Source organism: Phocoena phocoena, chromosome 19 (genome assembly GCF_963924675.1).
Source record: "Phocoena phocoena chromosome 19, mPhoPho1.1, whole genome shotgun sequence".
NCBI lineage: Eukaryota > Metazoa > Chordata > Mammalia > Artiodactyla > Phocoenidae > Phocoena > Phocoena phocoena.
In genome coordinates this window covers 10,544,040-10,568,826 of record NC_089237.1, presented here as the reverse complement: position 1 = coordinate 10,568,826, position 24,787 = coordinate 10,544,040, and the positions used below count along the sequence as shown (strand labels likewise).

The following is a 24,787-nucleotide window of genomic DNA, read 5'->3' as shown; positions in this document are numbered from 1 at the left end:
TTCAGATAGATCTATTGTTTAATTGGGTCAGTTGTCTTTTTGTTGTTGTGTTCTAATTTTTATATATATATATATATTCTGAGTACTAGTCTTTTATCAAATATGTGATTTCAAATATTTTCTCCCATTCTGTGGATTTGTCTTTTCACTTGCTTCATAGTTTCCTTTGAAGTACAAAAGTCTTTAATTTTAATGAAGTCCGATTTATGTATGTTTTCTTGGGTTGCTTGTGCTTTTGATGTCATTGAAGAAACCACTGCCTAATCCAAGGTCATGAAGATTTATGCCTGTGTTTTTTCTAAGAGTTTTATAGTTTTAGCTCTTACATTTAGGTCTTTGATCCATTCTGAGTTAATTTTTGTATATGGTATGAGGTAAGGGTCCAAATTCATTCTTTTGCCCATAGATATCCAGTTGTCCCAGCACCAGTTGTTGAAGAATATTCTTTCTCCCACTGAGTTGTTTTGGCACCCTTGTTGAAAACCAATTGACCATCAATGTATGGGTTTATTTCTAGATCATCTGTTCTATTCCATTGATCAATATGTCTGTCCTTATGGCAGTACCACTTTATAGTGTGTTTTGGAGTTGAAAAGTGTGAGTCCTCCAACTTTGTTCTTCCTTTTCAATATTGTTTTGGCAATTCTGGGTCCCTTGCATTTCCATAATATTTTTGGATCAGCTTGTCAATAACTCCAAAAAAGGAAACTAGGATTTTGATAGGGATTGTGTTGAATCTATGGATCCATTTGGGGAGTACTGCCAGCTTAGCAGTATTAAGCCTTTCAATCCATAAGCATGGGATGACTTTCCATTTGTTTAGATCTTCTTTAATTTGCTTCAACAATGTTTTTGCAGTTGTTGTTGTGCAACTCTTTTTTTTTCTTTGTGGTACGCGGGCCTCTCACTGTTGTGGCCTCTCCCGTTGAGGAGCACAGGCTCCGGACGCGCAGGCTCAGCGGCCATGGCTCACAGGCCCAGCCGCTCCGCGGCATGTGGGATCTTCCCGGACGGGGGCACGAACCCGTATGCCCTGCATCGGCAGGCGGACTCTCAACCACTGCGCCACCAGGGAAGCCCGGAATTGTTTTCTTAATTTTGTTTTTGGATTGTTTGTTGCTAGTGTTTAGAAATGCAATTAATTTTTGTAAACTGATCCTGTATCCTTCAACTTTGCTGAATTCATGTATTAGTTCCAACAGGTTTTTGTGTGTATGTGTGTCTTAATTCCTAAGGATATTCTATATGCAAGATCATATCATCTGCAAACAGATAATTTTACTTCTTTCTTTCAGTCTGGATGTTTTTCTGTTTGTTTGTTTTTCCTTGCCTAATTGCTCTGAGTAGAACCTCCAGTAGAATAGAAGTGGTGAGAGCAGACATCCTTGTCTTGTTCCTGATCTTAGGGGGAAAGCTTTCAGTCTTTCACCATAGAGTATGTTGTTAGCTGTGGGTTTTTATAGATGCCCTTTATTAGATTGAGGAAGTTCCTTTCTATTTTTAGTTTGGTAAGTGTTTTCATCATGAAAGGTGTTGGATTTTTGTCAAATGTTTTTTCTGCAGCTATTGAGATGATTATGTGGATTTTGTTCTTTATTTTATTAATCTGGTATATTATATTGATTGATCTTCATATGTTGAACCACCCTTGCACTCCTGGCATAAATCCCACTTGGTCATGGTGTATGATCCCTTTTATATGTTGCTGGATTTTGTTTGCTAGTATTTTGTTGAGAATTTTGTGTCTCTATCATGAGGGATATTCATTAGGGCCTAGAATGTTATGTTCTTGTGATGTCTTTGTCTGGTTTGGGCATCAGCAAGTGACTTAATACAAAATCCAAAGCAAAACACACAAAAGAGAAGGATAAAATTCTAAGGATTTTGCAAGAAATAAAGGAAAATCAGCATATATTGGGTACCTGTGACACACCAGATACTCTGCTTAGCAGCTTCCCTAAGGTCAAAGGAAAACAACACAGACAAACTGGGTCTTGGAGAGTGAAAAGAACAGGAATAGAGACAGGAGAGCAGGCAACCCAGAGGGAGGGACCCAAGGAGGCAAATGCATGGAGAGAGGGCCTTATGGGGTGGAAAGACGTGAGTTGTCCAGTCTGCCTAAGATACAGTGGGAACATGTAAAGAGGTATAACTTGGTTGAATAATGTCCCCCTAAATCCATGTCCACCTCGAGCCTCAAAATTCCACTTTATTTAAAAAGAGGGTCTTTGCAAATGTAATTAGTTATGATGAGGCCAATCTGGATTAGGGTGCGCCCTAATCCAATGACTGGTGTCCTTATAAGAAGAGAAAACAGAGACACAGAGACCCACACACACAAGGAAGAAGGCCATGTGAAGACAGAGGTGGAGACTGGAGTGTTGTATCACAGGAGTCCCCAACCCCTGGGCCACAGACTGCTATTGGTCTACAGCCTGTTAGGAACCCGACCGCACAGCAGGAGGTGAGCAGATAGTGAGCAAGCAAAGCTTCATCTGCCGCTCCCCATCGCTCGCATTACTGCCTGAGCCATCCCCCCACTACCAACAACCCCCCGACACCTTCCGTGGAAAACTTGTCTTCCACGAAACCAGTCCCTGGTACCAAAAAGGTTGGGGACCGCTGATGTACCACATGCCAAGGAAAGCCAAGGATTCCACCAAAAGCTGGAAGAGGCGGGGAAGGATCCTCCCCTAGACCTTCACAGGGAGCTTGGCCCTGCTGACACCTTGATTTTGGACTTGGGGTCTCCAGAACTGGGAGAGATAAATTTCTATTGCTCAAAGCCATACAGTGTGATGCAGTAATACAAGGAGGAACAGGCAAAGATAAGCTGAGGTTAACTTGTGGAGTGTATCACGTGCCAGCCTGAGGACTGGGGCTTTACTGGCAGACAAAACCTGACTGCTGACGGTTTCAGATCCAGGAGCATGGGGCAATGGGGAGCAGTAGGTATGTTTTTCAGGGGCATTCTTTAAGAGATGCTTTTTAAAATAGAATTTTGTTTTCCTCTGTATCTTCCTTTTTTTCCTTTTAAGTTGTTGCCATTGTCTCTGGAAGTCACACACCATAGGAGTCAGGAGTTTGAGCTTTGGATGAGCCACACCTGGCCCATCCCTGCTCTGCCATTTACCATCTGTGAAATTTGAGGGTGATGTTCCTGGCCTCAGTCTACTTAGCTATAAAAGGGGTTAGTAATATCTCCTTCATAGTGTTGGTATGAGAAAGTCTTTAAAGCAATCAGCAGAGCTCCTGGCACATAGGAAACCTCAAATAAAGGGTAACTGTGATGATAATTGGTCCTTGATACCTCACTTTTTCTTTTCTTTTTGAAATTATCCTTATTGGTTTTGCAATATAAAAGCTAATATGGACTTCTTGTTTAAAAAAAGATAGAAGATTAGCTTATTGTTTCTGATTATCAAAATGATACATTATTCCTTTTAGAAAATGTGTAAGATAAAGAACAAGATGAAAATAAACTATAATGCCATCTAGAGATGATCTTTATTGTCATTTTGGTGTAGTTTTCTACTCATATATTTATGTAGATTTAAAATATTTATAAATATACATTATATACAGAACCATATTGTATCATTTCATATAATTTTTCATCCTACTTTCTTCATTCAACATAATAGCATTTTCTTTGGTCATTAAATACTTTTATAAAACATTTTATAGTAGCTTAATGGCATTGTATCATATGCCTGTGCTACAATATATTAAAATATCCCTTATTGCTAGAAATTAGGTAATAATACTGAGTTGAATGTTGGTATTTTTTACGACTTTATTGAAGTATAATTGAGGTACAATAAATTGCATATATTTAAAGTGCACAATTTGCTGAGTTTTGACGTATGTACACTGGTGAAACCATCACCACAATCAAGATAACGAACATCCATCACCCCCCAATTTCCTGTGTCCCTTTGTAACCCATGCCTCCCTCTAGCCCCTACCTCAAAAATGACTTATCTGCTTTCTATCACTGTAGATTAGCTTGCGTTTCCTAGAACTTTATATATACGGAATGCCCGCAGTATGTTTTTGTTTGTTTGTTTGTTTTTGTTCTGGCTTCTTTCACTCAGCATAGTGATTTTCTGATCTATCCACATTGTTGTGTATATCAGCAGTTCATTCACTTTTATTGCTGAGTCTGATGCCGTTGCATGTATATATCATGATTTGTTTATCCATTCACCTGATGATAGACACTGGGTTGTTTCCAGTTCTTAGCTATTACAAATAGAGCTGCTACAAACATTGTGTAGACGTCTTGCATATGGACATAATGTTTGGATTTCTCTTGGTAAATACCTGGGAGTGTAATGGCTGGGTCATATGGCAGGTGTGTGTTTAACTTTTTAAGAAACCGCCAAACTGTTTCCCAGAGTGGTTGTACCATTTTACATTCCCATCAGCAGTGTGTTCCAGTTCCTCCCTATCCTTGTTAGCACTTGGTATAGTCAGTCTTTTAAATTTTAGCCACTCTCACAGGTGTGTAGGGGTATCTCATTGTGGTTTGTTTTTTTTTTTCTCATTGTGGTTTTAATTTGCACTTCCCTGATTACTAATGATGCTGAATATCTTTCGTGTATAGTCTAGCTTTTCTCACGTAACATAATACATTTCAGATTCATCCATGTTGTGTGTATCAGTGGTTTCTTCATTTTTGTTGCTGTTTGCTTATCCATTCAGCAGTTGAAAGAAATACCTGTTGATTCTTGCTTTTGCAAATATGAAAAAAATGCTATAAACGTTCATACACCAATCTGTGTGTGAACACTTTTCATTTCTCTTGGATTGAGATTGATAGGTTGTATGGTAAGTGTATGTTTGACTTTCTTTATAAGATACCACCAAACTATTTCCCAGAGTGGCTCTTTCATTTTCTATTCCCACCAGCAAAGAATGAGAGTTCCAGTTGCTCTGCATCCTAGCCAGCACTCTGTAACAGCAGTTTTCATATGTTTGTTTTTTAATCATTCTAATAGGTGTGTAGTGTGTCACATTATATCTCCTTATATCACATTGTGGTTTCCGTTTCCATTTCTCTCACATGATCAATGATGTCATATGCTTATTTGCTTATTTGGTGAAGTCTTTTCAAATCTTTTGGCAATTTTAAAATTGTGTTGTTTGTTTTATTACTGAGCTTTGAGGGTTCTTTATATATTCTGGATACAAATCCTTTATCAGATATGTGTTTTACAAATATCTTTTCCCAGTCTGTGGCTTGTATCTTTATTTTCTTAACAGTGTCTTTCAAAGAGCAGAAGTTTTTCATTTTAACGAAGTCTGATTTATCACTTGTTTTCTTTTATAGATCATGCTTTTGGTATCACACCTAAGAAATATTTATCTAACAACACTGTTGAGTTTTAAGAGTTCCTCATGCATATTCTGGATACAAGTCTTTCATTGGATATATGTATTATGAATATTTTCTCCCAGGCTGTGGGATGCATTTTTATTTTCTTTAATGATGTATTTTGAAGAAAAGAGTTTTCAATTATCTAATTTATTAATTATTTATTTTATGTTTTGTGCTTTTTGTTTTCTAAGAAAACTTGGCCTATTCTAAGGTTGCAAAAGTATTCATTTATGGATTCTTCTAGAAGTTTTAAAGTTTTAGGTATCACGTCTAGGTCTGTGATCTATTTTGAGTTAATTTTCATGTATGACATGAAGAAAGGGTTGATGTTAATTTTTCTTTCATACAGATATCCAGTTGATCTAACACCATCAGTTGAAAAGCTATTCTTTCTCCATTGAATTGTCTTTGCATCTTTGTCGATAATTAACTGATCATATTTGCCTATTTCTGGGCTCTATTTTGTTCCATTAATTTAAAAGTTTGCTCTTTAAGCAATACCAGACTGCCTTGATTGTTGTAGGTTTATAATAAGTCCTCCAACTTTCTTCTTCTTTTATTTATATTTGCTTTGGTTATTCTAGGTCTTTTGCATTTCCATATGAATTTTAGAGTCTGTTTGTCAACTTCTACCCAGAAAATTCTGCTGGAATTTTGATTGGAATTGTGTTGAATCTGTAGATCTATTTGGCAAGATTGCCATCTTAACGATGAGACTGTTTCAATCCATGATCATGGTATATATCTTCTATATATATAAGATATATATATCTTCTATATATATATTCTATATATCTATATATTTATTTAGTTTTCCTTTAATTTCTCTCAGCAAGGTTTTATGTTTTTCAGTGTATAGGTCTTGAATGTCATTTGTTGGACTTATTCTAAGTATTTTTAAATTAATTAATTAATTTTAAAATTTGTTTTTGGCTGTGTTGGGTCTTCTTTGCTGCATGCGGGCTTTCTCTAGTTGTGGTAAGCGGGGACTACTCTTCGTTGTGTGGTGCGCAGCCTTCTCACTGTGGTGGATTCTCTTGCTGCGGAGCATGCGCTCTAGGCACACACGGGCTTCAGTAGATGTGGCACGTGTGCTCAGTAGTTGTGGCCTGCGGGCTCTAGGCCGCAGGCTCAGTAGTTGTGGCGCATGGGCTTAGTTGCTCCACAGCATGTGAGATCTTCCTGGACCAGGGCTCAAACCCCTGTCCCCTGCATTGGCAGGCAGATTCTTAACCACTGCGCTGCCAGGGAAGTCCCTATTCTAAGTATTTTATATGGGCTTTTTGCTACTATAAGTGGAATTTTTTATTTATTACCTTTTCCAATTATGTGTTACTAGTCTTTCATAATACAATTAAGTTTTCTACATTAATCTTTATTTTATAACTCTGCTAAATTCACTGATTAGTTATAATAGTTATTTTGTAAATTCCATGGGATTTTTCATGTAAACAATTATATCATCTGCAAATGGGGACAGTTTTACTTCTTCTTTTCCAATATTTATGTGTTTCAGTTTCTCTTCTTGCCTCTTGCTGAGTGTAGAGCCTCCCAATTGTAGGCGGAAACAATTCAGTCTCCTACCGTTGAGTATGATGTGAACTGTAGAATGTCTGCAGGTGCCCTCTATCAATCTGAAGTGGTACCCTTCTATTCCTAGTTTGCTGACAGCTTTTATCCTGAATGAGCATTAGATTTTTGTCAGAGGCTGTTTCTGTGTCTATTCACATACATATTTTCTGTAGGTGTCTCTGGCTGTTTTCTTAGGATCAATATCTGGAAATGAAAGTAAAGGGTCAAAATGCATAAACATTTTTAAGCCTTTTGCATCCGATTTCCTAACTGCCATTGAGAGAAATCTGAACAGCATACAGTGCCCCCAGCTGTGCAAGAGTGTTTCCACAAACCCTTACTTACATTATATTTCATAACTTTTTAATTATGCCAATTTCATAGACCTCCCCTCAAATTGTATCTTGTTTCCAGCTGCATTTATTTCATTACTCTGGACACGAAAATTTTATTGGCTAGTTGTATTTATTCTCTGGTGATTTGTTTTTTCTTGTACCTTTGCCATATTTTCTGTTGGGCATTCAGTTTTTTAAGTTTACAAACTTTTTTCTGTATTAAAGATATTAATCTTTGTCATATATATGTCCCAGTTTGTTTTATGGCTTTTCATTTTAATAGACTTTATTTTTTAGAGCAGTTTTAGGTTCATAACAAAATTAAGGGGAAAGTACAGAGATTTCCCATATACCCCTGCCCCTACACATGCAAAGCCTCCCCATTACCAACATCCCCACCAGAGTGGTACAGAGTGGTACATTTGTTACATTTGTTACATTGGATGAACCTACAGTGACACATCATTATCCCCCAAAGTCCATAGTTTACATTACGATTCAGTCTTGTACATTGCATGGGTTTTAAGAAATGTAATATAATGACATGTAGCCACCACTATAATATCATACAGAGTAGTTTCATTGCCCTAAAACTTTCCTGTGCTCCACCTATTTACCGCTTCCCACTCCCCCCAGTCTCTGACAACCAGGATCTCTGACAAAAGGATAGTGATCCTTTTACTATCTACATAGTTTTGCCTTTTCCAGAATGTCATAGAGTTGGAACCATATAGTAAGTTTCCAACTCTGCCTTTTCAGATTGGCTTCTTTCACTTAGTAATGCATATGGACATAATGGCTTGATAGCTCATTGCTTTTTATCGCTGAATAATATTCCATTGTCTGGATGTACTGAAGTTTGTTTATCCATTTACCTACCAAAGGACATCTTGGTTGCTTCCAAGTTCTGGCAATTATGAGGGGCCACCAAAGGGTGGCATTATTTCCAGGCTTCCTCCCCCAGAGTCCTCCCCACTGCCACTCAAAATGCACACAGCACAATTTCCGAAACCTGCACACCCTTCCCAACACACTGTGTCCTGCTCGCCCCACGGGGCAGGCCAAGGTTTGCAGAAACCAGATCCAAGATGGACGCTTGCTCCGACAGAGTCCAGGGTAAAGGCTCCTGCTCCTCTGCTGTGGTGGAAGGACTGGGGCCCAGAGGTGAGGGAGCCCCAGAGAGAGGGCCCCCCAACACCTTCCTGCAGCAACTTGCCTCCAGGCAAAAGTCTGCTTAAACCCTTTTACAACTCCTGAGGGGGAAATTATTTGCATTAATTAATTGACTGACTAATTAATTCAAGACACTATACTTGGGACCTACAGCTGGGGTTCCATCGACTTACTGTTCAACTGAATCAAAAGGCTCAGAAGGAAGAAAAGCAAGAGCTAACTTAGAAGTTTGGATTTTTAAAAATGTTAGAGTCTGGCCGCAATGTCTCTTTGACCTTGAGAACCACAATTCAGTAATTTTGGAGGAAGGGAATTCCCTGGCAGTCCAGTGGTTAGGACTCCGCGCTTCCACTGCAGGGCGCACAGGTTAAATCCCTGGTCAGGGAACTAAGATCCTGCATGCTCCTCGTCATGACCAAAAAAAAACCAAAAAACCAAAAATAATCATTTTGGAGGTTTCTTCCTTCCTGCTCAAGCTTTTTCTGATAACAGACACTTCTCGTATCTATCAGTTATCTATAGCCCCGTAACAAAGGACTCCAGAACTTAAAACCACCATCTTCAGCTTGCTCACAGGTCTTCCCGCTGGGCTGGGCCAAGTCAGCCTGTTCTGTTGGGTGTTCTGGGGCTTCCTCAGGCAGCTGTCAGCAGCTGGGAGCTCAGCCGGGTGGAGGGTCTGAAATGGTCTCTGTCCATGAGGTCTGGGGACTCTGACGCTGTCAGCTGAGTCTTTCTATCCTTGTGGTCTCTCATCACTTGTGCCTGGGCTTCCTTACATGGTGGCAGGAGTATACCAAGAGTGAGAATACAGAAGGTTCTTGAGGCCAGGCTCTGGAGCTCATAGAATGTCACTCATACCACATCCTATTGGCCAAAGCCACTCGAAAGGCCAGCCCAGATTCAGGGGTAGGGAAACAAACACCACTCTAGGAATTTGGGGCCATATTTAATCTCCAACTCTGTGCCTGACATTGCAGGAGTTGCCAGATCGACAAAGAACACGCTTGCTATGTTTTGCTGCGGCAGAGCTGGCTTTTCTTATTCATTTCTGTTTTGCGTTTGGTGATCTTCAGAAAGAAATGCTATATTTCTTAGAGTTTAGCATCTTCTCCCTCTACCTATAAAACATTTTTAACTTATAGCATATTGGGAGTTATTGCCTTAGATAAACCATCCTTATAATTTTAATGTACCACACAATAATTTTACGAACAAGCCAAATTATATGCCACACATATGAGTATTCTTAAAACCAAATCGCTCTGCATGTGTAAAAAGATAAAAAATAAAAATTGTACATATTTCAATTTTCCCAAGATTTTATTTCCATGTTTTTCTATGACTTCAAAATTCCCAGACATTTAACACTTTCATCCCAGGCATGAGTGTTAAATCTCTGTGTTCTGTGCCAGGCTTGTGCTGAGAGCTAGGGATGCAGAAGAGCAAACGAGATACAGCCCTCAACCCCATGGCAATGGGTCTTCAGGCAGAAACAGATGTGGCCCTAGGTGACCTAGATGACTGTACAGTCATCTGCTATGACAGGCCCTAAATAACAGAGAACGATGTCTCCTATCAACTTTGCTCCAGTTTGAACCGCGGAACCCCAGCTGTAGGTCCCAACATAATGTCTTGAATTAATTCATCAATCAATTAATTAATGCAAATAATTTCCCCCTCAGGAGTTGTAAAAGGGTTTAGGCAGACTTCTGCCTGGGGGCAAGTTGCTGCAGGAAGGTGTTGGGGGGGCCTCTCTCCTGGGCTCCTTCCCCTCAGGACCCCAGTCCTTCCACCACAGCAGAGGAGCAGTGGCTTCGGCCAGGACTCTGCGAGAGCAAGTGTCCATCCTGGATCTGGTTTCTGCAAACCTTGGCCTGCCCTGTGGGGTGAGCAGGACGTAGCATGTTGAGAAGGGCATGCAGGTTTTGGAGGATCGTGCTATGTACGTGTGGAGTGGCGGTGGGGAGAACTGGGGGAGAGGGGCTGGAAATAATGCCACCCTTTGGTGGGCCCTCTCTGGCTGGGCTTGGAGGTGAGCCCGGATGGGCCGGCCCCGCCGGGGAAGCACGCCAAGCACATGCTCTCTGGCCACTGCGGCCTCATTGTTCAATACGCAGATTATGAAATGCTGTGTGAAGCGGCATGGTGGGGGGCTGTCTTCAGACCTGCGGCTGACTTGTTTTGCAGACAGTCATTGCATAGTGCAGCCACTCAGGCTCCCCTCGGGAGGACAGGGAATCCCTCAGCCTTTTTGGGTCCGAGTTTGCCGTGTGGCTGCGTGCTTCAGCTTGTCTACCTACCCTCCCATCCAGCTGTCTATCTTTACCTGAGTCTGTTTCCTGGGAGAGCACTGGTGCCCCTCAGAAATGGGAGGACCTGGCTCAGCCCACTTCCTTAGGCAGGTGGGGAAGAACTGCACACCAGGCCCAGTATTGTTCTAGAAGCATCTAAGTTTCTACAAAGGCCAGTCTTCCTCTTTGAGGAAGTTCCGAGTTAGAGGGATTGTGCTTGAACAATCCAGAGTAGCTTCATTTGGAGACCTGGTGCCCATCAGAGGAAGAGGCGCCTCAGGATTCATTGCCTCCGACACTTTTATGTTCTCGGCTGAAACAGGAAAGTGGGATAAAGTGATTGCAGTCTTACCTCTGTGGGATATTGGGGTTGGGATCCAGAACTGATGCTTGCCTTTACTCTGGCGATATTTTAGCAGTCATCTGCTAGATGTTACTATTAAATCTCAAGAGACGGCATTTAACCTGTGGTGTAGCTGAATCCATGCAATAAAATATTTGGCAACCGAGGAGCCAAACAAAATTATTAAGTTTTTAAAGAAGCAGAATAAGATAATGGGGTTGTATTGTTGAACATTGAACTTAGAAGCAGTTAAATACACTGGTGAAGGCGTGGGCCACAAAGCTTGGGTTCAAATTCCAGCTCTACCACCTGCTAGCTGTGTGACCTTAGACAAGTTACTTAACCTTTCTGAGCCTCAATTCCTGTTTTGTACAATGGTGGTAATAACCACCCATTTCCTAGGAGTTATTATGAAGCTTATATGTGATGAAAAGCACATGAAAAGTGGTTAACACAGAGCTAAGTGTTTACTATTAGTATTAACAGTATTATAACCCAAATGTTTCCTTATGGAACCACTATTTTTTCAGGAAAATACTGAACCAATCTGAACCCAAAAGGAAGCCCCACGCTGTCTAAAATGGTCACAAAACAGCTTCTTTCAGTAAGCCCTGAAAACCAGGGTGCCCAGCACTGAGCACTGTTCATTCTACACGAAGCCATGTTATTATCTTCGCTGTGCAAAAGAGGAAACAAAGGCTCAGAGAGGCTTGGTAACTTGCCCAAGGTCCCATAGCAAGGGCTCAAACCCAGTCAGTAGGACCTCATCTGCCATTATGACAACCTAATATCTCTGTTGAGGTGGAACAAAATTTGATCACAAAAATGCTTTCCCATCCACATTAAAGTGTAATTGGGCAAGACCTATGATAGGATTCATTCGTTCGTTCATTCGTGGGTGTCCGCGGACAGCCTCTATGTGCCCAGCGTGTTCAGCTATATCTCTGCGTGTGCACGCACGTTTAAATGGTTTCCCCAGCCCTCCCTGCCCTTCCCCCATGGCTGCACAACAGAGAAAGGTGTGGCCCTCACATGACTTGCTCCACCAGCTCCCCCTCCAGCGTGGACGCCCACCTGCAGTTCCCGGACAGCAGTGGCCTCCTGCAGCCCCCGCGCTGGGACGAGCCGCAGCGGGCCTGCGCCTTGGAGCAGATCTGCGGTGTGTTCCGAGTGGACTTGGGTCACATGCGCTCCCTCCGCCTCTTCTTCAGGTGAGGTCCTCTTGGCCATGTCCTGGAAGCTGCCTGTGTGCCGTGTCCCAGGGGGCCATGCTTGGGCCCAGCACCCCTGCATCCCCAAACATCTGCTTCCCAACATCACTAGTCTTGTCAGCAGTGCCCCCTACGGCTGCCCCACAGGAGCTGGGTCTGGGTAGCTCCCAAACTCTTTCCTCTGCTTTCAGGGTGATGGTAAGCAGCTGTTGCTTGGAGCTCTGGTTTGGGGAAAGACAATGAACCAGGGCTACACAGAGAGCAGTTGCTGCAGGCTGCCCCCGGTCACCCACCCAGAGGCCCAGCATGCTCAGAATAGGCCATGGCTTTCTAGAGGGAGGCACCCTTTCCTTCATTATGGGGAGCCATCCCTTTTAGTTCCCTGCCTAACGGCCACCTCACCTCGTGTCTCTCTTCCTGAAAGGCAGGGGGGCCCAGCCGCAGGAAAGCACCAACCAAGACTCGTGCTTAGAAGAAGCAGGCGTGTCTCTGTGGGAGTTCCCAGACCCAGAGCCACATCCCACCTTTCATGGAAGGGAAGCCAAGTTTGGGCGATGGCCCTGAGGCATGTGTTGTGAATTTCCCCGGAGGATTCTCCCAGAGTGCCTTCCATGCCGGATGGGGAAGGCTGCTGGAGGGGCACCCCTTAGCGCCCGCCCCATCTGGGTTCAAAACCTGATTCCCCGTCAGGGCATCCACCCCCAGGACCCCCGGAGAGAAGGGAGGATATGACCTGGCAGGCAAGGGTGGGGACAGAAGGCTGCTCTGGCAGGTCTCCCGGGAGTGAGGACAATACAACCTGGGGTCTCCCAGGAAGGGAGCTGCTTTGCCTTCTTCAGCAAAGGGGTGATGGCTTCTGTTGGGGAGTAATTCTGTCCCCTTGCCGCCAGCAGCCAAACTCCACGGGGACTTTCTGTTTCCTGCCTCTGAGGTTGGCAATAGGGGCCTCTGATTATACTTGGAAATAAAAACCCATGTTTACATATTCATGGATCTGTTCTCTTCCACCCTCCGATGGCCACTCAGCGATGAGGCCTGCACCAGCGGCCAGCTGGTCGTCGCCAGCCGGGAAAGCCAGTACAAGGTGTTCCACTTCCACCACGGTGGCCTGGACAAGCTGCCCGACGTGCTTCAGCAATGGAAATACTGCGCAGAGACGCACCTCAAAGACCAGGTAGCCCGGAGGAGGGTTGGGGACTGCCCCCAGGGAGGCCCTGCACCACCCCTGGAGGCACCTGGCTGCTGAGACAACCCCCCTCCCATTCCCCCCTCCCCTCCAACGGGGGCCCAGGACATTGGTTCTCTCCCCCGGAGACCCAGGCCTCTCCGGTGTGACCCGTGGTCGCTGGGGGCCTACAGAGCAGCAATTTGGGATTTGAAACATGTGCCCAGGCTTCTTGTAAAGGCAGTACTCCGCACTTGAAAAATCATGTTTTGACAAGGCTTCCTGCCATATTTTGCTCAATCTACATACAAATGTAATAAGAGCTCTTTAATTATCTGGTTAAGATACTGTATGTGCTTATTAGAAACGGGCTGACTTTAAAATTCCCTTCCTTCCCACAGAGCCTCCTGCTGGCTTCCCTTATTACAGTAGCATGGCTTTTTTTTCCCCCTACATTGAACAACCTTTGATTTTTGAATTAAATGTCAGCTGCAGTTTTGCCCTGGATCCGTGACTGCCCGTGGAGACAACCTGACAGGCGGGCTCCCCGCTCGCAGAACAGCCATCCCTTTGTATGTGGCCAATCACATGTAATTTATTGCAGGCCCTCCCGGCAGAGGGAAGTTGGCCGTCCGAGGCATTAACTCCGTCTTTGCGGCGGGGCTGGAGGGAGAGTGGGGGGCGGCGGTCGATGGGAGTGGGCCGGGAGCCGGGAGCGCGAGGGGGGACCATGGTAAGAGGACGGTATTTTCATTTGAATTGTGTCTAATTACACTTGCCATTTAGGGGTTTGTATGCAGGGAAGAGGCGTCCTCCTCCTTTCGGAAGAGAGAGAGGAAGGCTTACATCCCGCGAAGAGCGCGGCTGGCTTCGAAAGCGAAGCGGCTGAGACACTGATCCCCAACTGTCCTCCCGTCCAGCAGGTCGCCGACGAAAAGACGTGCATGCAGTTCTCTATTCGGCGTCCCAAACTGCCGTCTTCCGAGACGCACCCCGAGGAGAGCATGTACCGACGGTTGGACGTCGCGGCCTGGCTCCGCCACCTGAACGCGCTGGGCCAGGTGGAGGAGGAGTACAAGCTCCGCAAGGTGAGGCCCGGTGTGCCCGCGGGGCCCGATTCAGGACCAGGGGTCGGGGCCATGCCCACGGGCCGCCTCCGGGGGGTGCGTCCGCTGGTGCCAGAGCTGGCTGTGTGAACGCGCCCGATAGAGCAATCAAAGCCGCTGCGATGAAAAAGCAACCTCCGGAGCGGGTTTGGAGGACCCCGCGTCAGCCTGTATAGCAGAGCTCGCAGCCCGCGCCGCGATTCCAAAACCGGGATTAGGCCCTGACGTGAGAACGACAGGTTAATCTGAGTGCCGCACCAGGGGGGGCATTGACATTGAAATGAGCCTGGTTTGTGTCCTGTATGGGAATGGGGGGCCGGCACTTTCCCCTTCCAAACATGTGCAAATTGCAGCGATCTGAATCAAGGCATCAGTTGTCAAGAAGGCGCAGCAAAGCCACCAAAACACAGATCTCCGGGGATTTGGGGGTCCTTTGAGCGGCCCTGCTTTGGCCCCTCCCCAACTTTTGCCGCTTCCTCCAGGCCATTTTCTTCGGCGGCATTGATGTGTCAATCCGGGGGGAGGTCTGGCCCTTCCTGCTGCGTTATTACAGCCACGAGTCGACGTCGGAGGAAAGGGAGGCGCTGCGGATGCAGAAGAGAAAGGAATACGCCGAGATCCAGCAGAAGAGGTGACCGCGGCGACCGGCCGGGGCCCCCTCGAACCGCGGAGGGAAACGAAACCTACCCCGGCGCCGCGGAGGGAAACCCACCCCAGCGCCGCGGAGGGAAACCCACCCCGGCGCCGCGGAGGGAAACCCACCCCGGCGCCGCGGAGGGAAACCCACCCCGGCGCCGCGGAGGGAAACCCACCCCGGCGCCGCGGAGGGAAACCCACCCCGGCGCCGCGGAGGGAAACCCACCCCGGCGCCGCGGAGGGAAACCCACCCCGGCGCCGCGGAGGGAAACCCACCCCGGCGCCGCGGAGGGAAACCCACCCCAGCGCCGCGGAGGGAAATGCCATTTGGAAAGGCAATTTGAGGTGCAATTCAGCATGATAATATGTTCCGTGACCCATAGTTTCCTTGAAAAATGGGTCTCCCAGGACCGTGAGCGATGGGGCTGGATAAGTGCAGTTATTACCCCAGCGGCGGGCCCTGGGACTGGCTCTCTTTAGCTCGCATGTCAAGATTTTAGAATACTTTTTCAACGTACTTAACGAGGCGCTGACATCCTTCCGCAGAACACCGGGGTGGCGGGGGTGTTTGGGGGGCACTGGGACTGCTGAGGTCCTTTTGGGCCTCGCTGATCCCGGGGCTACGGTCAGCTCTCTGGGACCCGTGAGGCCGAGTTAATGTTTGGAAAGCCTTGTGCACTCCCCCCCACCCCCACCCCAGGTCAGTGGGCGCCGGAGGGTTTGCCAGCGGCCCCAGTTCCCATCTGGGAGCAGGGTTGGGCGGGGTTGGGCGGGACGCCCGCTCCAGCCGGGAGCGTATGTGCCGCTTGCTGACCCCCCCAGCGGGCGCTCTGCTCCATGCCAGGCTCTCCATGACCCCTGAAGAGCACAGAGCGTTCTGGCGGAACGTTCAGTTCACCGTGGACAAGGATGTGGTACGGACAGATCGAAGCAACCAGTTCTTCCGAGGAGAAGGCAATCCCAATGTGGAGAGCATGAGGTACCACCTTCCGGGCCAGCATGTTTCCTGCCCCCTCCGTTTCACTCCCATCTGCCACCTCACCCCTCAGGCCTCAGTTGACCCTCTGGGAAGTGGAAGAGCAGCAGCTTCGGCAGGGGTCAGGGGTCTTTCCTCCAGGTTCAATGCCCCAGAATCAGAGGGTTGTTAGCTATTTTAGGCAATGTCAGTGGGTCTCTTATTGTCCTAGAGGCCCAGGGAAGGCCTGTAGGCCCCACCCGCTGGGCATCCATTAAGCCTAACCTTGCTTGTCTCACACCAGCTGTGGGCCAGCCTCCCCCTGAGTGTCTCTGTCTCCCATTGGGTGGTCTTCTGGATGATAAAGCCACACAGGGCTGAGGCTGGCATCTTTGACGTGCTGCTACCTCCTGGCAAATAATTGCACAAAATTAGCAGCCCGTGAAAACGTTCCTGGCCAGCCCACCCTTTGTCACAGGCAGTTGACAATTAAGAAAATCAGACCCACATTCCTCCTTGCCCTGCTCTCGAGGGGCTGGGCTGGTGAGTGCCTAATTGCAGGCCATTACCTTTCCCCAGGCTCTGGAGACGGTTCCAGAGCTGCCCTCCTTCCTCTGAGATCAAGGTGAAAGATGGGGGCCCGGACAGCCCAGGGTCTCCAGCCTGGGGTTCTACTGGCCTGCACGACAACACACTGCTGTGTTGCGGCCGTCCTCCACTGACCTCCCTGCTCTCTGCACTGCGTCTCCAGGAGGATCCTGCTAAACTATGCGGTGTACAACCCAGCCATCGGCTACTCCCAGGGCATGTCGGACCTGGTGGCACCCATCCTGGCCGAGGTCCTGGACGAGTCAGACACCTTCTGGTGCTTTGTGGGTTTGATGCAGAACACGATCTTTGTCAGCTCTCCTCGGGATGAGGACATGGAGAAACAGCTGGTGAGGCTCTCAGTTGTGTATGGCTTGGCTGCTGTGGGTCAGCAAGCAGCAGAAAGGCCAGGGACAGCCTTACCAATGGACTGTGGGGGGCTTAGCCCTGGGCCTCTGGGGTAGGGCCCGCTCCCCCAGGAGGGACGCATGCTGTTCCCAGGTCCCAGGACACATGTTGCCATCCCCACCTCACACTCCTGCAGGTCCAGAGTCTAGACTGTGCAGGGCCTTCCCCTTGTGGCTTCCCACCTCCCTGCATGTGGCATCCCAACCCAGGCTCCCTGGGAGACAAAGAAGGGGGGGGGTCCCTATCACACCTGACCCTGTGCTGTGTAAAATGGTTCCTCAGGTGCATCTGGGCCCCTTGCAGGGGTGCAACATAGCCAGGGTTCTGGGGGTGGGGATGGGAGGGGCTCCTGAAACCACCTTGAGGCCCGCTGGGTAGTTGTCACAACCGTACCTCCAGGGCAGCAGGCTTGCTGTGCGCAGCCGGCACCCCTCCCTTCATGGCCTCCCCTAACCTACACAGACCAGGCAGCACTGAGACTTGGGAGCGAGGAGGCAGAGCTGGGTAAGGCAGGGCCAGGAGTGTGCACTCTTTCCTTACGTAGCACCTGTGCACTCCAAGCTCCTGCCGGGTGCTGCTGGCACTGGGAGGTGGTCTCAGGTCCCCAGTCTGCAAGAGATTCTTGGTCTGGAAACTGACAGTGTGAGGAGAGGATGCTGGGTGCCAGGGAGTGATACAGAAAGAGCTCTGGTGATAGAGGTGGGAACCAAGACAGGCGTCCCAGTGTCTCCTTGGACTAGGCCGACCCAATGGCACATGGGGTCTGGCCCTGGACACTGTCAGGCCTGCCGAGACTTGGCTGAGCAGAGCTCTCTGGGCAATGACACTGGGTGCCCTGGTCAGGTTGGTGGCCCACATGCAATGAGGGTCGAGCTGAATGGAGGGCCTCAAATGCCAGGCCAAGGAGCATGTCCCGTCAACTTGCCATTAGGAAGCCATTGAAGACTATGGATGGTAGAGCAGAACACAGCAGGGGATTGGACGAGGGGGAGCCCGGAGCAGGCAGGTGGGGATTGGAAGGTGCCGGGCACCAGAGCGGGGGTGGGGGGCACCCGTGAGGGAGGGAGGGGGTCAGCTGCGTGCCTGGACTTGACCCTGCTGTGGGCCACTGGGTGGAAAGACTGGCCAGTCGGGAAGGATCCTCAGAATCAGTTCCCGTGCCATCCCAGCGGCTGTCTCAAGTAGGAACAATGGGTCGCTTGTGTGAGAAGGGGCCTGTGAGTCACCAAGCCCTCACCCCAGGATCTGGCTGGGATCTCAGCCGAGCCTGCCCACTCTGTGCTCTCTGCATAGTCCCTGTGATGTCAGGTTTCCACGGCTGCTGTGGGTCAGTGGGTCCACAGCTACCTGGCCCACTGTCCCCACCCAGGGATGTGATTTCCACTTGCGGAGGCAATTACGGGCTCTGATGCGATTCGCCCCTGATGAGCTCCGAAGCACATGGCCCCGTGACTCGTTAGCTGCCGGAGATTGATTTTACAACGGTGCTGGTGAAGTCAGCAGCCAGAGCAGGACGTTGCCAGAAATAGCCTCCATCTTATCCCAAGTCACTGGGTGGTGACCTTAAGTGCAGGAATTGAGCCTCTTGGGGTTCAGAAACGCCCCCTCTCTGCTCTAAATCAGCTCTGGAAGATGATGGATCTTGGTGATCAGAGCGGAAGGTGGTTGAGCGGGTGTGGGGGAGGTGGCGTTGTCAATGGATGATCTGCTCGACATCCCAGAAGGGTGGGGGTGTCAGAAACAGCCCCATATGGCGCCTGAGGCCTGGGGGTCTTCCTGCCACTAGCCTCCTGGTCCACATCAGGGTGCTGTGCTCTGCCTTGCCCTGGACCACGCCACAGCCTCCAAAACAGTATGAAATCTGGGCTAAACTGACAAAGACAGGTGTGAGTCAGACTTCCAGCGACAGAACAAAACAAGTGGGTGCAGTGACATGTAGCAGGTAGAGACCTCACGCATGGCACACAGGCTTTGGCGGGCGGGAGGGGTGGACCGAGGAAGGGCCTCGGTGGGAGTGGGCTTCCTGGGCCAGGCAGGCAGGCGTGCTCGGGGCTGGGGGGCTGACTCATCTCGGCCTCGCCCCCAGCTGTACCTGCGGGAGCTGCTGCGGCTGACGCACCTGCGCTTCTACCAGCACCTGGTCTCACTGGGCGAGGACGGCCTGCAGATGCTCTTCTGCCACCGCTGGCTGCTGCTGTGCTTCAAGCGGGAGTTCCCCGAGGCTGAGGCTCTGCGGATCTGGGAGGCCTGCTGGGCCCACTACCAGGTGAGTCAGGCGCGGTGCCCAGGGCTGGGGGCTGGGACAGCCGTCCTGCACCCAGCCTAAAAGGAGGGTGGGGTGCCCACGTAACCGTGCGCCTCCTCTGGGGTCCCCCTCCACCGTCCCTGACCCCCCGCAAGCCACAGTCCGCCCCTCACATGGTGACTGCCTTCCGGTCCCACGTGGCCAGCCTCAGACCTGCAATTCGCCTCCCAAGTAACTGAAATCGATGCAAATTGCCCACTGACTGCACTCATTACCACGTTCTGGGGCTGAGCACGCTCCTGTCACAACCAATCAGCGTGAAAGACATTGCGGGGCCGAGCAGGACGCCAGTGCCCACAAGCTGGAGCCAGTGCCCGCCCGCCTGCCCCCTCGGGACGGCTCAGGGAAAGGGCCCGAGATCTTGCTTCCCCATCAGCCCCTCTGAGAGCCCGGGCCTGGCCCACTGTCCCCACCCAGGGATGTGATTTCCACTTGCCATCCACTGTTATCATTGTCTCCTCAACAAATTCCCGTGAGAGCATCGAACTGGCCCTGTCACACAGCTTTAATGCCCAAATTAGCAACAAGCTGGCGACGTGAAAGGATAGGCAAGTCTCTATGAATCCATCAGCCTAAAAAAAATATAGTATTGACGCATCCGGGAGGTGGCCAGGACCCTTTCTGCAAGAGCGGGCTCCATCCTCCCTGCGGCAGCCGGAGCAGCTTGGATGAGACAAACCTCACTGTTACGTGGGCACGCCCACCAGCCCTCGGAAATGTGCATCAGCGTTTCCCCTCCTTACTAATGTCAAAGAAAGGTTATGTCTGATAGAAGTGAGTGTGAACAAATGTGGTGCTGGTGCCACAGGCTGTCTTTGTGTTCATCCATCCTCACCCGCCTCCTGCTCCTGCCCCCAGCCCGGCCCAGGTCTGGGCCACGATTCCTGCGTGGGTTAGCGTGCTCGACGTGTACTGCAGGCTGGAATCAAGGACGCATTGGCAAGGATGGTCCAAAACACTGGATCACATTTTAAAAAAAAAAAAATTGTGTCCACTTTGCAAAGCCTCATTGCGTGTTTTTCCAGCAGCAGGTTTGCCACCCTTGTGACATCACATTTAGGCTAATGTTACAAGTGAACTCAGAGCATTACCCAACAAATGGGGCCATTTCTCAGGCTAAATTTAGCCACATTTGGCCCCACCACTTGATCAAATTAGTGGCAGGAGATTGGAAGCGGGGGGTAGGATGATTGTAGTGGGCGTAGGCTAATTCATTAGAGTGAGCTCGTGGAGAGGGGGGTGGTCACTACCAGCTGCTTTAACTTTTAAAGTGTCCCCAGAGTGAGAAAGACTCTATTTCATTCATTTATGATACTTCTAGTTTGCCCTCAGGGGCTGCGCTGCCCTGGGCCTTGTCCAGTGAACTGGGATTAGTCCTGTACTGCCATCCAGCCCCATTTAGAATGTGCCCCACCTTTTCTGCCCCCGAGTCCTCTCTGAGAGGAGGTAGACATGCACCTTCCTCCGTCCTCCTCCCTCCCCCCAGCCCTCCGCCAACCCTGGCCACAGTTCGAATAGCTGCAGAAGGATCGTTCTGAGCCACATCAAGGCCATTCTGGATTAATTCAGAGGAAGGGGCTGGGCAACCCAAAATGGTCTCTTCAGAGTGGGTGGGGTGTGGGATGTTTGCTGCCCATTACTTCTGCCCGCATCCAGGTCTCCTCCTGGCCCTGTTTGCAAAGGAACAAAGTTCTGTCTGGCTGGGTGGCCGGCGTCAGGAGACTAAACACAGGCTTCCTGGTGGTCCTTGTCCTTCCTCTGCCCCCGAGAGCAAGTGTGACTCAAAGGCGGTGTGCCCTCAAAGTGTCCGGGCCGGAGAGCACACAGGATGTACCCCAGCCAGGACCAAGTGCCGGCTTCCTGCTGTGGGCCAGGCCTTCTTTGCTGGGCAGCCATATGAGGCAGCCTCCAAGGAAGACAGCGGAGTCCTCAATGGGCTCTGTAAAGCTGGTTAAAGATGGTGGGCTCATTGGGGAGCTCCATGGGGACCGTCGTGATCTGCCGTGCTCTGCTCTGAGGCTCTTCTCCCCACTTTCTTATCAACAAACCTAAGAGTCGTCTCTGGGGCATGAGTTGGGACATTTGGCCTGGAGGCAGGAGGACAGCGACCAGTGGGTGGCTGCCAGAAAGTTCTTTCTCAGTGGCGTGTTCTGCGACCCACTGGAGCGTGTTCTGCCGCACTGTCTCTCGAGAGAATGGGCACGGGCCAGCCTTCAGAGGAGCCTGTTCTTTGCCCTGTGCTGGAAAGCCTCCCAGAGGGCTCCCCGGAGGGTAACAGCAGCCCGTGGGTGGCCAGCTCCAAAATCGCCCCTTTGTATGTCACAGCAGCCTTTGGATGGAGGTGCTCACACTGGCCCATTTGCAGGTGGGGAAACTGAGGATTAAGGAGGCTGCTGGGCTTGCCCAGGGCCACATGAACCCAGACGACCTCACCCCGAGCCCTTACCCCGCACCTCTGCACTTGGCCTCTACCTGCAGGCAGGGCCTGGGGCTGGGTCAGGGGCTTTTCTGAACCCACTCTCTATCCCCCCAGACGGATTACTTCCACCTTTTCATCTGTGTGGCCATCGTGGCCATCTACGGGGATGACGTCATTGAGCAGCAGCTGGCCACCGACCAGATGCTTCTGCACTTTGGAAACCTGGCCATGCACATGAATGGGGAGCTTGTTCTCAGGAAGGTGAGTGTGGCCCCCACATGCAGGCCCGCCCTCCCATATACAGAGCCCCACCCCTTCACTTCCAGAGCTCCGCCCCCACGCAGCCCCCACAAGCCCCGCCCTCCACACACAGAGCCCCGCCCCTTCACTTCCAGAGCCTCGTCCACACACTCCAGCCACCCTGGGAGCTCCTGACCAAGGCCCAGTGGTCAGCATGTCTGGCAGTTGCTCAGGGTGCCCATCAGGCTCTGGCAAAGAGGCCTCTCTCCTCATGGACTGAACAGATTACCTGGTTTGATAGACAGGTCCTCTACCTGCAGTACCTCAGTCCTAGCCCAGAGCCAGGAAAACTGAGCAGGAGGCTTAGGGAGGGGAGGTGGACACTTTTCATCCAAAGTTAGTGGAATAAAGGGCGCCTTTGCCACCTCCCCACTTCCCAGGCTCCTGCTGGAGTCTGCTTCTTAAAGCTCTCTGGTGTCTCCCGGGGGGCAGTGAGGAGGGCCTGGGGTCAGGGTGGGGTGGGTAGGAAGAGGGTGGTGGAAACAGACCCTGCAGGGCGGAGAGGTGGAGCCGTGGGGCCAGGCCGAGCCAGGGAGGGACAGGGTGGGCCCTGTGCCGCTTTTGCCTGCCCCGTTCACCCTCCATATGAAGGCCGTCAGGGGAGCCTTCTTTGTGTCAAGCCACATGGGAGCACTGCTCCAGGTACCATGTGAGTCCCGTCCCTCAGCTGGATCACGGTGTTGGAAGGGGCGGGGCAGGCAGAGCCCTCGCCCTGACCTGGCACAGGGTGAGCCTTTGGGTGCTGGGTATTGCTGCCCCTGCTCTCGGGCCACTGGCTGTCCCCCAACGCCCTCATCACTGCCTGTCCTCTCTGTTTGCAGGCAAGGAGTTTGCTCTATCAGTTTCGCCTCCTGCCGCGGATCCCCTGCAGCCTGCATGACCTGTGCAAGCTGTGTGGGACTGGCATGTGGGACAGTGGTTACATGCCCGCCGTGGAGTGCACAGGCCAGCACCCGGGGTCTGAGAGCTGCCCATACGGGGGCACTGTGGAGACGCCTTCGCCCAAGCCCCCCAGAGAAGGCAGGAAGGGCCCAAAGACGTCCCGGGAAGGCTTCGGTTTCCGCAGATAGGTTGGGCTCCCCGTGCTAGACGAGGGGTGAGGGAACCTCAGCCAGGTCCCAAGCATGGGGGAGGGGGTGGGGCTGGGCTTGGAGGGGATGGGATGGTAGAAACGGAAGGAAAATGCCCTTGGGCGGCATGAAAGGAAACTTTTCATATTAAGGACAAAAGCGGAGTCCAGAAGTGACAGAAGTGGAACCCGCCAGCTGCCCAGAGAAAAGTCACCTCCCAAAAAAGCGGGACCAAAATGCACGGCCATCCCACCTGGACACGCAGGCTGGCTGGGTTCTCGTGTTGCCTGCCTTTGATGGATCTCCACACGTCCCAGGAATTCCTCCAGCTTCATCAGCCACCGAAGGGTATTGCCAGGCACTGGGAAAGGCAGAGACAGAAGGAGAGGTCTTGTGCACCCACCAGTGCCTGGGAGTGCAGAACAAGGGGGTCCTGTCCAGGCCCAGAGACATCTTTGCAAGCCGGACACACCCGCCTCATCAGGCTTCATTCTCTGAAAGAACCAAACATACTCCACAGCTTCTCCAGCCACAGCTGCAAAGCTGATGTGAAGACATCTGCCCCCCATCCCCCCGCCAAAAAAAGCCCCACTGATTTCAGGGTAAAGAGGTGTAAGAGCAGCGGACTGGGGGCTTTCACACTGTCCATTTCAACATCCTGTCCTCTTGGTATGTGAAGGAATCTGCTGCCTGAGCACAGGCTGTTGAAATGTTGGATTTCTCTCCCTTTGTTGGGGAATGTCTGCATTTGGCATTGTTTAAGGCCAACCTCACCAAATACTGCAACCACCTGGGGTCTGGATGGGTTGAGGTGTGTGTGTATGCACGCAAAATCCTCTGAAGGGAATCTGCAGTGTTTGAGGGAAGGGGTACTATATTAACTGACCAACCAAGACAAAGGCACCTGAAAGCGCTAGAAAGACTCCCACTTGCCTGCAGGGCCTGCATTCTGCCATGAATGCCAGTCTTCTGTAAGTCAGCTTCTCAGGTGGTTGGACGCAAGAGTGGCCGCAGTACAGTAGCCATCACTCAGGGCACCTCTGCTTTCTGTGTGGGAACCAGGTCTTCCCAGCAAGCTCTCCCTGCTCCCAAAGATTCTCATCAGTTGCTCCTTCTGGGATTTAGACAAGGACAGATAAGGGCATGGGAGGGCTCCCAGCCAGTGTAAAGTGGTGGAGCCATTTGCACAGGAAGCCACCTCTTGAACTGGCAGGAGCAAGGAGGCTGGAATCGTTCCTTGAATCCTCCTGCACATTCTCCTGGGGAGAAAAATTCCTGACGTGCTGAGAGTCATTGTGGAGACACAGGCCGACTAAGGCTTCTTCCTGCCCTCAGCTTTTCTCACTGAGAGTTGACGCTGCTGGATGGCGCCACTTTAAAAAGATGTTTATCAACAGGAAAGAGGAAGTTATCAGCCTCCTCCCTTCTCAGCTTCTCTCTTCTCCATGAGCCCAAGTCCTCCAGCAGGCAGGAGACTGACACTGGTACTTCCAAGTTCCTGGCCCCTCTGTCCAAGAGCCTTTCAGA

At 50.0% G+C, this 24,787-nt stretch overlaps 1 protein-coding gene across 2 annotated transcripts in view; it reads left to right on the top strand.

Moving 5' to 3' along the window:
- The window catches only part of TBC1D16 (TBC1 domain family member 16), a 63,441-nt gene extending 39,618 nt beyond the window's left edge, over positions 1-23,823 (top strand). Inside the window, exons 3-11 of one of the 2 annotated variants that reach the window (XM_065897354.1) lie at positions 12,147-12,308; positions 13,335-13,482; positions 14,394-14,561; positions 15,062-15,210; positions 16,060-16,194; positions 16,922-17,108; positions 19,253-19,432; positions 22,005-22,151; positions 23,012-23,823. In XM_065897354.1, coding sequence (XP_065753426.1) covers positions 12,147-12,308; positions 13,335-13,482; positions 14,394-14,561; positions 15,062-15,210; positions 16,060-16,194; positions 16,922-17,108; positions 19,253-19,432; positions 22,005-22,151; positions 23,012-23,260 — 1,525 coding nt within the window. In that variant the 3' untranslated portion in view covers positions 23,261-23,823. The remainder of the gene's footprint in view (positions 1-12,146; positions 12,309-13,334; positions 13,483-14,393; positions 14,562-15,061; positions 15,211-16,059; positions 16,195-16,921; positions 17,109-19,252; positions 19,433-22,004; positions 22,152-23,011) is intronic. The other variant, XM_065897355.1, reaches the window with a different exon arrangement.
- Positions 23,824-24,787: the final 964 nt, after the last annotated feature.